At 42.4% G+C, this 13,904-nt stretch overlaps 1 protein-coding gene across 4 annotated transcripts in view; it reads left to right on the top strand.

The window, feature by feature from the left end:
- me3 (malic enzyme 3, NADP(+)-dependent, mitochondrial) overlaps positions 1-13,665 on the top strand; it is a 132,467-nt gene extending 118,802 nt beyond the window's left edge. Inside the window, exons 2-16 of one of the 4 annotated variants that reach the window (XM_085765487.1) lie at positions 189-227; positions 673-905; positions 4,481-4,614; positions 5,527-5,676; positions 6,441-6,516; positions 6,606-6,767; positions 7,166-7,269; positions 7,340-7,449; positions 9,105-9,202; positions 9,333-9,446; positions 9,568-9,673; positions 10,267-10,409; positions 10,820-10,993; positions 11,208-11,306; positions 11,906-13,665. In XM_085765487.1, coding sequence (XP_085621613.1) covers positions 681-905; positions 4,481-4,614; positions 5,527-5,676; positions 6,441-6,516; positions 6,606-6,767; positions 7,166-7,269; positions 7,340-7,449; positions 9,105-9,202; positions 9,333-9,446; positions 9,568-9,673; positions 10,267-10,409; positions 10,820-10,993; positions 11,208-11,306; positions 11,906-12,067 — 1,857 coding nt within the window. In that variant the 5' untranslated portion in view covers positions 189-227; positions 673-680 and the 3' untranslated portion in view covers positions 12,068-13,665. Of the gene's footprint in view, positions 1-105; positions 228-668; positions 906-4,480; positions 4,615-5,526; positions 5,677-6,440; positions 6,517-6,605; positions 6,768-7,165; positions 7,270-7,339; positions 7,450-9,104; positions 9,203-9,332; positions 9,447-9,567; positions 9,674-10,266; positions 10,410-10,819; positions 10,994-11,207; positions 11,307-11,905 lie in introns of those variants that run through there. The other 3 variants (XM_085765488.1, XM_085765486.1, XM_085765489.1) reach the window with 3 other exon arrangements.
- The last annotated feature ends 239 nt before the right edge of the window (positions 13,666-13,904 follow it).

The raw sequence follows: 13,904 nt of genomic DNA, 5'->3' as shown, positions 1-13,904 counted from the left end.
CGCCTCGCCGCCGTGTGATTGGTGGGCGCGGCGCTCCGAGAGGCGGGCTGACTGGAGGAAGTGAAACGGTGTCAATGTCAAAGGATCCTGGATCAGCTGTTTGCCGTCGATCCGCCACAACATCCATCCACCACCAACGGGCTACCAGCAGCAGGAGCTAAGAAGAGGAGCAGCCTCCTCTGCAGCAGATTGAAGTCAGGTGCAACGCAGCTTCACGTCGTTTCCAGGTAACCGACCGCGTTGCTAAGGCCGAACGTTCTATGAGGAAAACAATGAATTATCACTAAAAGCTGCCGGTTGCTAACAGGAGCTAGCTGCTCTGATGCAGCCTCACAAAGCGGGGGGTTTCTACATGAAAACACGGTACACATCGGCTGGAGGTTCAAGCTCCACAGCTCAATCATTTGCACTTTATTTAGGACTATTTATGTGCAGTGTAATGAACGGCTGCTGTGGCCGGGGGGGGGGCACCTGTTGTCTGTCTGTGCCCAGGTGACGCAACGCAGCGTAACAAACTAACGGTCCACGCTTGTTAAAACTTGAAGCAGGTTGTTTACAGCCAGACTTGCTGACTCTATATTATGTCTGGTATGTGTCTGACGTCTCTAGGTCATGTGTGGCTGTGTGACCTAAACACGGTGATGTTGTTGTGTTGTGTTGTTCTGCAGGCAGCAAGCAGCATGAACTCCCTCCCAGGAAGAGCCGCGCTGTCTCTGTGCAGGCGCTCGGCGGCGGCCGGAGGACCCAGGGTGTTCGCAGGTTTCCCGGGGCAAACCGCGGGGGCGCAGCCGGCAGACAGGGCCTCTTTCCAGGCGGCGCGGGTCTGCCACTCCGGGGCGAACCGCAGGAGCGTCAACACCAAGAAGCGGGGCTATGACATCACCAGAAACCCACACCTCAACAAGGCAAGCTCTGACCAGGATGTGCAATAGATTCACATTTATAGCTTAAGTTCAAGTCCTTATGTTAAAATCAATAACCTTTAATCTTTTTTATAGTTGTTATATCTGTGTTAAAGCAGAAGTAAGTGATATATTTGTGTTAATATAAGTCTTAAATAGTTATATCTTCCGACAGCAATCACGTACATAGAGTGTTTGGACCGAAACACGGGTCTCTCAGTCACTCTGCTCTGCTCTGAGCCGAGGAGAAAACATTTCTCGTATCCTACAGTTTTTATCCAATGAGGAGAGAGAACGGCATGCAGGGCTGTGTGTGCAGCCAAGGGATGCACCTGAATGTGGTGACGTAGGGACGAGGACTGTTATGGTGCGTTCAAGGAAACTCGTAACTCGTGTTTTTCCGACCTATGAAGTCATACCAGTTAAATCTGGTACGAGTTCACGGGTCGGAAGTTACGAGTGGCCGTTATAGTGACTTTCACAGGTAAAACAGGTCGGAAAAACACGAGTGGGTTGCCTGGAACGCTACAAAGTCGTAAGTTGTGACTTGAAGCTGTAATTTACGGTTTCAAAAGCCTGCCTGGAACGCAGCATTAGCCAAAACGACCGGATCGCTTACTTCTGCTTTAATGTAGGCTAGCTACCAATATTGAACAACATTCACATATTTCAGACATAAACAGTAACTTTCCAGTGTAAGTTGTTATGCCATTGTGACATTCACATAGTAGCCTATTTAAGCACACTATCAGTTGGCAAATTATAGATGACACACAACATATAATTACAACCTGGCTATACATGTGCGCTCACACCCTCAGCTTTATATTGGTATATACATTTCAGCAGTACAGTGTCAGTTGACATCACTCCAGACTTTTCTAACATTTTCAATGTCATGTAGCTGGTGGTGGGTTGTGTGGATAATGTAAGGAGTGTTGCATGAGTGTAGTTTCAACATACACTACATTTACAGTGATTAAGACAGTAAAAGTAATTGAACGTACGTTGTAGTAAATCACATGAAAGTACACATAATAATGTAGTAATACTTATGTTTTATATAAACAAGTTTTTAAACAAATGCAACACTCAGCTTTCTCACCTAAACCTGCCTTGCACTCACATGTCTGTGTCTACACACAACACAACGCCCCTCGCGTCACGTGCTATGGTGGTGGAACATATATAAACAGAGAATACCATATATGTGCTACATTTACACAGCACAGGAGTCCGACGTGAATGTCATTGCTCCTATCTGAAGTGAGATAGCCAAGTGGCCAGAGCTATGAATGGGTTCGCTGTAGATTCCTCTAAGGTGTCTCTGTCTTCTCTTCCTCTCTCTCAGTCTCAGTGAAGTGTAAGAAATACCATGATATAGACAAATGGTGATTGGACAACAGACTTCTCTTTCAAAACAGTAATAACCTATTTAATAATATATATTCTTCAAACCAGACTCTGGTCAGAGAATGACAATTATTTCTACATGACCAGTAATGCAGTTGCAGTGAAACTGTCGAAACTGATCTAAAAAAAACATCCTCCAAGTGATTCAGCGTAAAAAAATGAAGTGTTTTTTTCCCTGCCTATTCTGCGAGAACAGCGAGGCAGATAGTGAAGCTGCAGCTGAGTTTATTGCTGTGATTTAGGCTGATAGGAGGTCGGTCACTGTTCCTTCCCCTGCTGATGCCCAGTCAGCAGCTACGAGTGAACTCACGGTGTCAGGTCAGCGCAAGCAGTCAGGAAGTGGAGCCTCACTTCAGTAAAAAAGTAAAACTACTGACATTTAGTTTTTGCACATTGGGAGTATGCTTTGATAGCCTGTCAAAATCATCTTTAAATAACCTGTAGTTGCATATTTACACAAGTTTCCCATTCACAATATAGTACACATTCACTTTAACATGTACATATTTAGGTTTGTGTACTAATGCATTCTTACACTAGGGCACCTCAGTAAAATTGATTCCAGTAACTTCGCTAATATATCTAGAGTATAAAGTGATAGTCACCTCACCTGTACCAATAAGCTGTACTGGAAGCAAATTCCACCAGCCTGGCTGTGTGGTCATTAAAAGAATCAATCAATAAAAGTCAAACCTGTTATATTGTAACATCACAGTAATCCATGATAAGATTTTATTTGGAGTCATTACAAAGGTTAATATCATAGTCCACATGCTGTTTCCTTCCCTCTCTTTGTGTGTAGGCCACAGCTGCTGGTTAGTGTCACTTTCATGGGGTTACTTAAGTGCTTCTTAACCTGCTCATCCAAATGGGTTTAACTTAACCCTGTCAACTTAGTAATGTTAGTGTTAGTAATGTAGATCATGGCTGGATTACTGAGAAACAGGCCCCGGGGCCGTTGAGGTCATGTGAGCTCTGCACCAGAGCCTCTGTATGAAGTGGCTCTTATATCTTGTTGGCAAGTCAATCAGCCAAAAACAAAGACAAATAACTACAAACACAAACAAAGTGAGCTGAAGGAAACACAAAACTCATCCAGAGAAAGTCACAAAGTGACTACAAATAACTGTAAAGTAACTTGGAAGGCTTTTACTTGTCTGTTTCCAGTAGTTCATTGCTGTACAATCCTTCCATGATGCGTGTGAAAAGTTTTCCATCTCTTTCTACATGGTTGTAGTTTTTCTTTTTTTAATTGCCCTCCATTTGACTTTCTCTCTGTCTTGTGTTAGGTATTTTAGGCACCAGTGTATCAGAGTATCTCCTTTTCACGACCTCTGGCAGGTCGACCTTGTGTTGTGTAGTGTAGCTACAGTAAATTGCTGTCATAATGAAGTATGCAACTTAAAGCCGAGTCGTGTTGTTCAGCTGTTGAGCATCTATCATCAGAAAACTCTTCAATGGGGAGGCCACTGTAGGCGTAATGATTGCCAGCGGAGGTTGCTATTGGAAACTAAATATCCAATGCAGTATCACATTTCATGCTCCGCTCTGCCAAAATGAATGTTTTACCCGGATAGGGGTGTGTGCAGAAAATACACGGACCCACAGCAAAACAAAGTGACCATATAAAGCCAGTTCATTCTTTCCATGTAGGTCAATGTTTCCTCTGGCGTGCAAGAATCAAAGAAACGAAGTGAGTGACAAAGCGGAGTGGAGGGAAGAGAAGTCGAGCTGACTGGGGAGTGAGTTCAGGCTCCCACACTATTGGGCAGAATAAATAGATTAAACCTCACACTCCTGCCAACAGAGAGACAGGAGCCCCAGCACCGACTATAATCAGACAGCAGAGGGGTACGAGACGGCTCATCAGGGGAAAAGCATGGCGTCATGTTGTTCGCTACTCGAAACACTTAACAATGTGGCATTAATTGTCTTTTCTTTACCAGTGTTCACATACAAAATCAAGTAATCATTTGAATTTAAATTTAGAACAGATTCAACAGATCTTGGGGTGTGGTTATGAGTCATAGATGACTAACACATGAGTCACTGTGGTCTCGGTTGTGTGATCCTCTTATTTAGTTTGTGGACTTCACCCAAATGCAGAGTCTTTTTCCGGGATCGTAGTGTTGCATAACTGTTCCTCCTCCTCCTCCACCGTGCAGGGAATGGCATTCACCCTGGAGGAGCGCTTACAACTGGGCATCCACGGCCTGCTGCCCCCTTGTTTCCTCTCCCAGGATGTGCAGGTCCTGCGTGTAATGAAGAGCTACGAAACGCGCACCAATCCCCTCGACAAGTAAGAGCACAGACTCAGACATCGGGCTTAAGCGCTGTTTAAGACAGTCGCGCTGCGGCTTCAGATCTTAAAATGACCCAACTCTGTCCACACTGTCCCAATTGTTTGAGTTCAATCCTCTTAAGCAGGTCAGCCTCGGTGCATCTACTATCAAACGAGGTGAAGGATTTTAAAGGGACCTCCACTGGACTATTAGTTGAAATTACCAATGGGGACCTTTGTTGCATATTGTACCCCTTTGTCTCCCCATATTCCCTGTATGTGTTCACACTTTAATCTGCCCCATGAAGACAAACTTAAAAATAAAGTCTTCATAAGGGCCTGTAAAGTCCATTTGTATGCACGTCGTCAACACAGGGTGACACATTTTATAGTCAGTGGTTTTTATGGTCAATGCCCTTAATCAAACTTTTATTGTATGTATTACTAGTACAATTCTGAATAAGATGATATTAAGATCAAATGCAAGCAGTAAAATAATTTGAGATCATTGATGAAGAAATAATAAAACCAGTAACAGCAGCCAATGGTTAAAAGATTAAAAAAAAAAAAAAGATGACACATCAAACGCAGTAACACATGGAAGGGATATAAAGGTTAGGGTTAAAAACAATTCAATGGAATATCCAGTGATTTATTTAATTAAATATTATTGAAAGGCAAGGTTGTAGTGAGAGTTGAGTATTACGTTTATATTTAAAGAAACCAAGAATTTTTAATTGATACAAAAAAATATGCAATTAAAGGACATGGTCATGTGTTCTTTTTAATGCAAATGATAGATAGACAATATTCATGCAGATATATTGACAGTGTAGCTACAGTTGATTTTAAATATGAGAGGATCATACAGGTTTGGTGAAACAAAGACCATGATGTCAGGTGTCAGTGATGTCTCTGTTTCTGTCTCAGGTACATCCTGTTGATGACGCTACAGGACAGAAACGAGAAGCTCTTCTACCGTTTGTTGACCTCTGACATCGAGGAGTACATGCCCATCGTGTACACGCCCACCGTGGGCCTGGCGTGCCAACAGTACGGACTGGCCTTCAGGAGACCACGGTGAGGGTTTACAGTGGAGTGTAATTTTCTACTTTGTACATCTGGTTAAATGTATGTGTGAAAAACCACTTCTTCATGGTTTAATATTTTGTAGATTTATACCACTTTGATTTGCAGAGTTTGTGGAGTGAAGTAAAATCAGCAGCAGACAGGAGGCTGTTATCAAACCATATCGCAAATCCAAATTCTTAATTCGGCCACTAGATGGAGCCAGGCGGAGCATATCAGATATAAACAAGTGGGCAGCTGTCAGAGAGAGAGAGCAGCCTCGTTTAGTCCCCCCCACCCCTCCTCCTACCTCACCAGGCTGAATGAACGTGAAATCGCAGGAAAGGAAAAAGAAAACTCGCTAGTGGAAGCGGCAACTCTATTCGCGCACAACCACAACAACGGCAACAACAGCAACTGCAACTTCCTCCTACAAATGTATGATAGTTGGTGTGACGTGCAGACCGCAGTGGGACGATTCAGTGACTGTAAGCAGCCTAACACTGCTACATTACAATTTACTGTTGCATTTTTCCGGTTCGGAGGTCGGATTTGCGAGTTCCGAGTGCAATCGAACGCAGCAAGCGCCGGGCCGGCTTGGATCATAACAAAGACAAATGCTGCATTTGCCCCACGGACACTATACTGTTGGCGATTTTTTTTGTAAATTTAGTTATGGCTCCCCCCGACCTATCTTTTGCATATTTCAGCTTGTTTTATGCTATTACTGCTGTATTTGCGATAATGCTCCTTTAATCTTGGCTTCTTGTTGACAGAGGACTCTTCATCACCATCCATGATAGAGGCCACATCGCCACCATGCTCAACTCCTGGCCAGAAGAAAACATAAAGGTTCACACCTCTCCCCACACTTATATACGCCACTGCTCGATCCTGAGAAACGTATAATGCGTCATTATACTGTGTTTGTGTCTGTCTAGGCCATCGTGGTGACAGACGGGGAGCGTATCCTCGGCCTGGGCGACCTGGGCAGCTATGGGATGGGGATACCTGTTGGGAAACTGGCGCTCTACACAGCCTGCGGAGGTGTTAAGCCACAGCAGTGTCTCCCAGTGCTGCTGGACGTGGGCACAGACAACCAGGTGAGAGAGAAGTGAAAGCTAGAAAGAGGTTTTTATGAGCTGTTGCAGCGCTTCTTATCTGCCCTTTTTATCAGCTGTTATAGAGTCCATATCTGACAAGTTAAGAGAATTACTGATGTAGACTGTGTAATCGTTTACTGATCCATAGATATGATCAGTTCCAAACCCAAACAATTGTTACTGATCATTTTAAAGGGATAGTTCAACATTTAGGCAAATTGGCCCATTGCCATAATCCCTATAGTCTTAGCAGTAGGTTTGTTACCTTTAATTGTCGGTGCAAGCTATTTTTAGAACGGCGGAGCAGAGCCGCGAACTGCTCAGAACTACGCTACGGAGGCTCATGGGATAGTTCAAAATGTTGAACTATCCTTTTAACTGTTTTATTTCTGGCGTAGGCGCTGCTCAACGACCCCCTGTACATCGGACTGAAGCACAAGAGGATCAGAGGGAAGGAGTACGACGATCTGATCGACGAGTTCATGCAGGCAGTGACGGACAAGTGAGTGGAAACTAAAATGACCAGAGGAGGCTCAGGTGATCCCCTCTGACTGGTTGTTGTCACCCTGCAGGTACGGGATGAACTGTCTGATTCAGTTTGAGGATTTCGCCAACAGCAACGCGTTTCGCATCCTCAACAAATACAGGAATAGATACTGCACCTTCAATGATGACATCCAAGGTAATGTAGCACTCATAGGACCCTGCACTAATCCTACAACCCAGCCCTCATCAGGCAGCCTGTTTACATAACCAGCCAATATTCTGTATATACTATATATATATATTTTTTTTTTAATTGTTCAGACACTTTTGACATTCAAACATCCACATGACCTCCCTCATTTTACTGTATTTCCAACATTCACGGGAGGAATTTTATAACATAACAACAGAATGAAGACTGTATAAAAGCAAGTAATTAAAAAAGAAAGTTTCTCAATGCATATGTGCGTAATCGCTCTCAGGATTAAGTCGTGAAATGCTGTTGCTACCTCTAAATGGGGTCGACCTCCCTTTTGTAGTATCACAACGCTGGACATTCGAATTTCACAAGCTGTGATGTGTTCCCTGATGTTTTCAGACAGTTTGATTTTTCGTTGGATGTTAAAACAATATTCATGCAGAGTTCTTGAAGAATGCTTTGTCAGCTGCCTGCTACTTGCGTTATTGTTTGTCTCTGTGAGTCTTTTTACGTGCACGTTGCCATTGCCAGGATCTTTTCACGAACTGACGAATTAATAAATGCACACTCTGTGTACATGACACCCAAGTCGTAACCACAAGCTCATGAGCTCAAATGTTGAATATTCACCACGAATGGCATCAACCTGTGTCCGTTCATACATGAGCACACACATGTTTCTTCTCCTTTTTTTCGGATAAATTTCCTGCAGAAATGTACAGTATGCTTTCAACTGGAGGAACCTTTCAAATACAAGAGACTTCAGAATTGACTTCCTTAAAGCAGAAGTAAGCGATCCGGTCGTTTTGGCTAATGCTGCGTTCCAGGCAGGCTTTTGAAACCGTAAATTACAGCTTCAAGTCACGACTTACGACTTTGTAGCGTTCCAGGCAACCCACTCGTGTTTTTCCGACCTGTTTTACCTGTGAAAGTCACTATAACGGCCACTCGTAACTTCCGACCGGTGAACTCGTACCAGATCAAACTGGTACGACTTCACGGTCGGAAAAACACGAGTTACAGGCTGCCCTGAACGCACCATAACTTCTTGTCAGCCGACGGAGTTAGCAGCCCCCGCTCTCGTCATGGATCTATTGGTCCTCGTCCCTACGTCACCACATTCACGCGCATCCCTTGGCTGCACACACAGCCCTTCATGCCGTTCTCTCTCCTCATTGGATAAAAATTGTAGGATACGAGAAAAGTTTTCTCCTCGGCTCAGAGCAGAGCAGAGGGACTGAGAGATCCGTGTTTCGGTCCAAACACTCTATGTAAGTGATTGCCGTCGGAAGATATAACTATTTAAGACTTATATTAACACAAAAATATCGCTTACTTCTGCTTTAAATTTTTAAAAGATCCATTTTACTATTTTAAATTATTTATACAAATATCCACTGATTGTGCACTGATCAATCAGTCTGAGACTTATTTACTCCTGCAACCATGCACACAGTGGTTCCCTGTGTAGGGGTCAGGGTCTCCACCAGAGGTCGCTAGATACATGTCAAAAGATGTTGAACCGTGTAGGAAAGTGGAAACATAGAATGTGTTTCTGCTTCCTCATAACACACTTGGAGGTCACATACAAGAAATGTGTAAAATCACAATGTAGGCTACTATTTCTCACAAGTGTTTTTTTTATGTTTAAGGCACTGCCTCCGTAGCTGTTGCTGGGGTGTTGGCTGCTCTGAAGATCACTAAGAACAAACTGTTAGATCACACTTTTGTTTTCCAGGGGGCAGGCGAGGTGAGGAGATGTAATCACCATTTGATTATGTTTCAAAGTATAAATAACTGCCCTTAATCCCCAGGAGATATAAAATATAAAATATATACTGTACGTGTATATATCAAATGTTTTCTTTGTTTCCTCCCAGGCTGCTCTGGGTATCGCTCACCTTCTGATCATGGCCATGGCCAAGGAGGGAGTCAGTAGAGAAGAAGCTGCCAAGAGGATCTGGATGGTGGACTCCAAAGGTCTCATTGTGAAGGTGACGTGTGTCTCTCACTTGTCTGGTCCACTCACATCATCATCGCCTGCTTGCGAATCACTAAAACTGCACATTGTGGAGCTTTGACCAAAAGATATGCTTCACTTTTTTATTTTTTTAGGGAAGGGGCCACTTGAACCACGAGAAGGAGGAGTTTGCTCACGATCACCCACACGTGAAGACCCTGGAGGAGGTCGTGCACACCATCAAACCCACTGCGATCATAGGTGAGTTTACCTCGATGTGAAGCAACTGTGTGGTTCCCTCAAGACACTGCAGCACTAAACATCTTTAAATAACTCTCAAAGAAGATTGTTTTTTTTCCCCAATGTCATATATAAAACCGCTTCATAACCCAAACTGTGTCTCTCATCCATTCACGGTAATACCTGAGCAGGCCTGGGAAAAACAGAGAAAACTATTTGAGGTGAATTTTTTTTACGCTCGCCACAGTAACAACTTGGTAATTTGCCACAAATCAACTAATTCACACTGTCTGTTTAATTAAATGCCTCAAAGTTTCACCATTGGTTTGTGTTATATACATGGGTTTAAAACTCAGCCGATGCATGTACGAGGACCTGGAGGATATTAACAGCTTCAGAATCAAGCCTGTTTGAAGTCCACATCCTCTGTGAAGATTGAAGAAGAAATCATTAAAAATAATTCAAATTAGAAATGGATTCAGGTTTAAAACTGCAATGTAGAGGTTGTAATTTCAGTTTTTACTTGATGGTAACTGACTGATCTAAAACCTACAAATGACACTGTCATGTTGAAGTGAAATCATTTCTGTCTCACTCTGTCCCATCTCATGAAGGCGTGGCTGCGATTGGAGGAGCGTTTACTGAGAAAATTATCAAAGACATGGCTTCCTTCAATGAGAGGCCGATCATCTTCGCCTTGAGTAATCCAACCAGCAAGGCTGAGTGCACAGCAGAGCAATGCTACAAGCTCACAGAGGTAATGCACACACAGCCTACTTTAAGAGTGATAGGCCTACCTGCAGAGACAGCAACATTTGTTATTGAATAAAATCAGGTTTAAATTTAGGTGTTCAGTTCAGTTGACTTATTTTGATAGCCTAGCCTAACCTAGTTTAGTTTAACTTAACCCGACCTAATCCAACCAAGTTTAGTGTAGTCTTGTCTAACTAAATCTAACAGTCTTGCCTAGGGCTGGTAGCATCCATTGGTTGGAGGATGGAAGATCTGTAATTTGTTTTAATCCAACACATATAGATGTTTTATTTGGTCCCTTTTACTTGGCAGATATGACCAGGCTTAAATTAGGCTGAATGTGGAAAAATGTGATAAGGGAACTTGCCTTTTTAGCAAATAAAACTCCACCCTCTCTCTTCCTCTTTGTCTCAGGGTCGGGGTATTTTTGCGAGTGGAAGCCCATTTGACAAGGTGACGCTGGCCGATGGACGCACCTTCTACCCCGGGCAGGGAAACAACGCCTACGTCTTCCCTGGAGTGGCTTTGGGCGTTATCGCCTGTGGAGTGCGCCACATATCTGATGACGTCTTCCTCACTACAGCAGAGGTACGTTAGTGTTACCGTAGGTTGTAGTTCATGAAGATGTCATGTCCAATGGTAAAGAAAAAGTGACACCGGTTGATTCCATAATAAATAATAATAAATATAATAATCATTTCACACCACTTTTACCATTATCTTCATCTCAGTGCTGTGTTTTCTGTTCATACTGCTCTCTCCCTCTACTTCAAATTCACTTTATTTATTCTGTCTGTCTCAGGCCATAGCTGACATGGTGACAGAGGAGAACCTGGCTGAGGGAAGACTTTATCCTCCTCTGAACAGCATTAGAGAGGTGTCCTTCAAGATTGCAGTGAAGGTGGGTGTTCTCTATGCACTTCTTAACATTTACATCGATACATGTTGTTGGAGTCATTTTGCCAGTTTTGGATTTGACCACTAGGTGGGGTATTATGTTGGGAAAAAGGGCATATACTGTAGGTAAGAGCATAATGAGCCTCAGGTGGTTTTCTGACCATGACTCATCGTGTTTTAGCATGATTGAAAGTGTTTTGCCCGTGAAGGAACATAATGGTGATGTAGTTATTCCACTTACCTGAGAAGAACAGTGATATCGTGATTTACCTGTGCTAAATGAGCTGTTTGTGTTAAGAAATTAATATTAAATGAAAAAGAAAATTCTGAGGAATGGACATTGGTTTTGTGGACACACGTCCAGAGAGTTTATCCTCATCTGCACACCCAATGGTTTATTGGTAAAAAAAAAGACACATATAAACTATAATGAAGGCATATTGTGGCACAGTAATATAAAAATCTGCTCTTAAAGACAAAGACTGTAAATTACCATAATATCAACTAGCACTTGTTTTTCTTGAAGGAGGAGCCCCTGACTTTTATTAACACCCATCCAACAGGTTCAGTATTCTTCACCACTTCTCTCTCTCTCTCTACCAGGTTGTCAACTATGCATATAGACACAACATCGCTTCATTGTACCCGGAGCCTAAAGACAAGGAGGCGTTCGTGCTGTCCCACGTCTACAGTCCCGATTACGATTCCTTCACCCTGGACACGTACGCTTGGCCACAGGACGCTATGAATGTCCAGGACGTGTAATCCAGACTTTCTCGTCTCTGTCTCTGTCTAAACTTAAAGGGGACCTACTACACTTTTCCTTCATTTTCTGTCATTTCATGCGCTCCAGCCGACAAATAACCAACGCTGCATGTTTACTGTAAAGTCGTTTTGGCAACCACAGAATAACATTAAGCAACATTAGCTGTTGTATTTCCTGACAAAAGACGTTCACCACATAAGTCACATGTACAGATATCAATATGAGCATAGGAAAAATACAGTATACTGATTGTGACTAAGCAGATAATAGGTGTAATATTTCCTTAACAGAGACGTCCTGCTGTAATCTTTGTTGCTGTGCTGTCAAACGTGTGCAGATGGATTTGAGAAGTTTCCAGATCAATTACAGTGTGTTACTCGTACATCCACACCCTCTGAACGTTGGGTTAATCAGAAATAAGTAGGTTGAATAGCTGAATCATACAAAGCTGCAAAAGTGAAGTCCCAGAATAAAATTATAGAGCTGGAGACGAGTGTAGTAGGTCTCCTTTAACGTGCTGCCGTGATGTCGCATACAAGTTCTGCACAGATACTTTGCCATGATTTTTGCCTTTTTCTGTAGTTTTTTTCCCCCCTTAAAAATACAGTTTCTATAAATGTCAGTGTTCAGTTCAACAAGTAGCACACAGTGCAGATTAGCATAAGAAAACAACAAAACACTGAATAATACTGTATGTTAAGGATTCTCTCTGTCAGCCTTTTAATGTACAAGTTGTTTTTTCCCAGTGCTGTAATTTTCTTTTTTTTCCCGGTTCTCTGAAGGTCTGGCTGAAAAAAAACACACATTATATCTACACAACAGCATATCAAAAATCAATAGCAAGTCCTCTGTGACTGTACAACATCGACTGCACTTCTTTCACTAGATTTGCCAGACAACATCTGGCGAGTGCAATGACTCAGACACAGTTCTCAATGGGTGAATCTGAGCTTGTGCATGAAAAACAAAGCAGTGTTTCACAACAACACTCAATACTTCCTCTTGTCTTGACACGAATGAACAGAGGACTCATTTGTAAAGCTTAAATAAAAAAAAAGGAAAAACATAGAGCGAAAACTATTAGTGCCTCTTCCTGTGTGACCTCAGGACATCACTGCTCCAGATTATGAGTCAAAACCTCTGAAATTGTTCGGTGGGTAGCTGAAATCTGGCTCATCCCTGCAGCTGCTGCTCTATATTTTACACTCCTGTCCATGTGCGCACAAGTCGTAACCTGCAGGACTGAAAAAAAAAACACTCCAGCCTGTATTTCTGTTTTATTCACTGTTATTCATGATAGGAGGTATTGCTGTTTTCTAGAGTTATTATGCATTGATAGGAATCGAATGTGACCATCAGGAGTTGTCTTTTTATAAACAGTGGTGTGTTTTGTTGTAGTTTTGTACAGAGCTCTCTGCCTGTTTGCTGGTGTGTATGTGTTTTTTTTTTTGTTTTTTTTTGCCAAAGTTACTGATGAACTGTGTCTTTATCTTTGACTCGTAGAGAACATGATGCTCAACAAGCTTTAGTACTGAAGAGATGTTTGAAGTTTTCAAAGGGAAGATGAAACTTTTTAAAATAAAATGATCACAACGAATGAATTATTCCATTTGATTCATTTTTCAATGATTTTATTTGACAGTTTTACATCTTTCATGATTCCAAAAGTTCAGTGATCAATGAATGCACAATTTCACACGGGCCGACGGACACACTAAGTATGGGAAAGCAGCTACAGCAACTGATATTCAGGACGGGTTCAGATTGTACAAAAATGTGGTGAAGAAACATAATTTATTGTGATTCTGACAAAATATTCCAGTGTCATGAAGTTGT

This window comes from Trachurus japonicus, chromosome 21, assembly GCF_045865225.1.
Source record: "Trachurus japonicus isolate A0001 chromosome 21, Traja_1.0".
Taxonomy (NCBI): Eukaryota; Metazoa; Chordata; class Actinopteri; order Carangiformes; family Carangidae; genus Trachurus; species Trachurus japonicus.
This window is presented reverse-complemented; position numbering and strand designations above follow the sequence as displayed.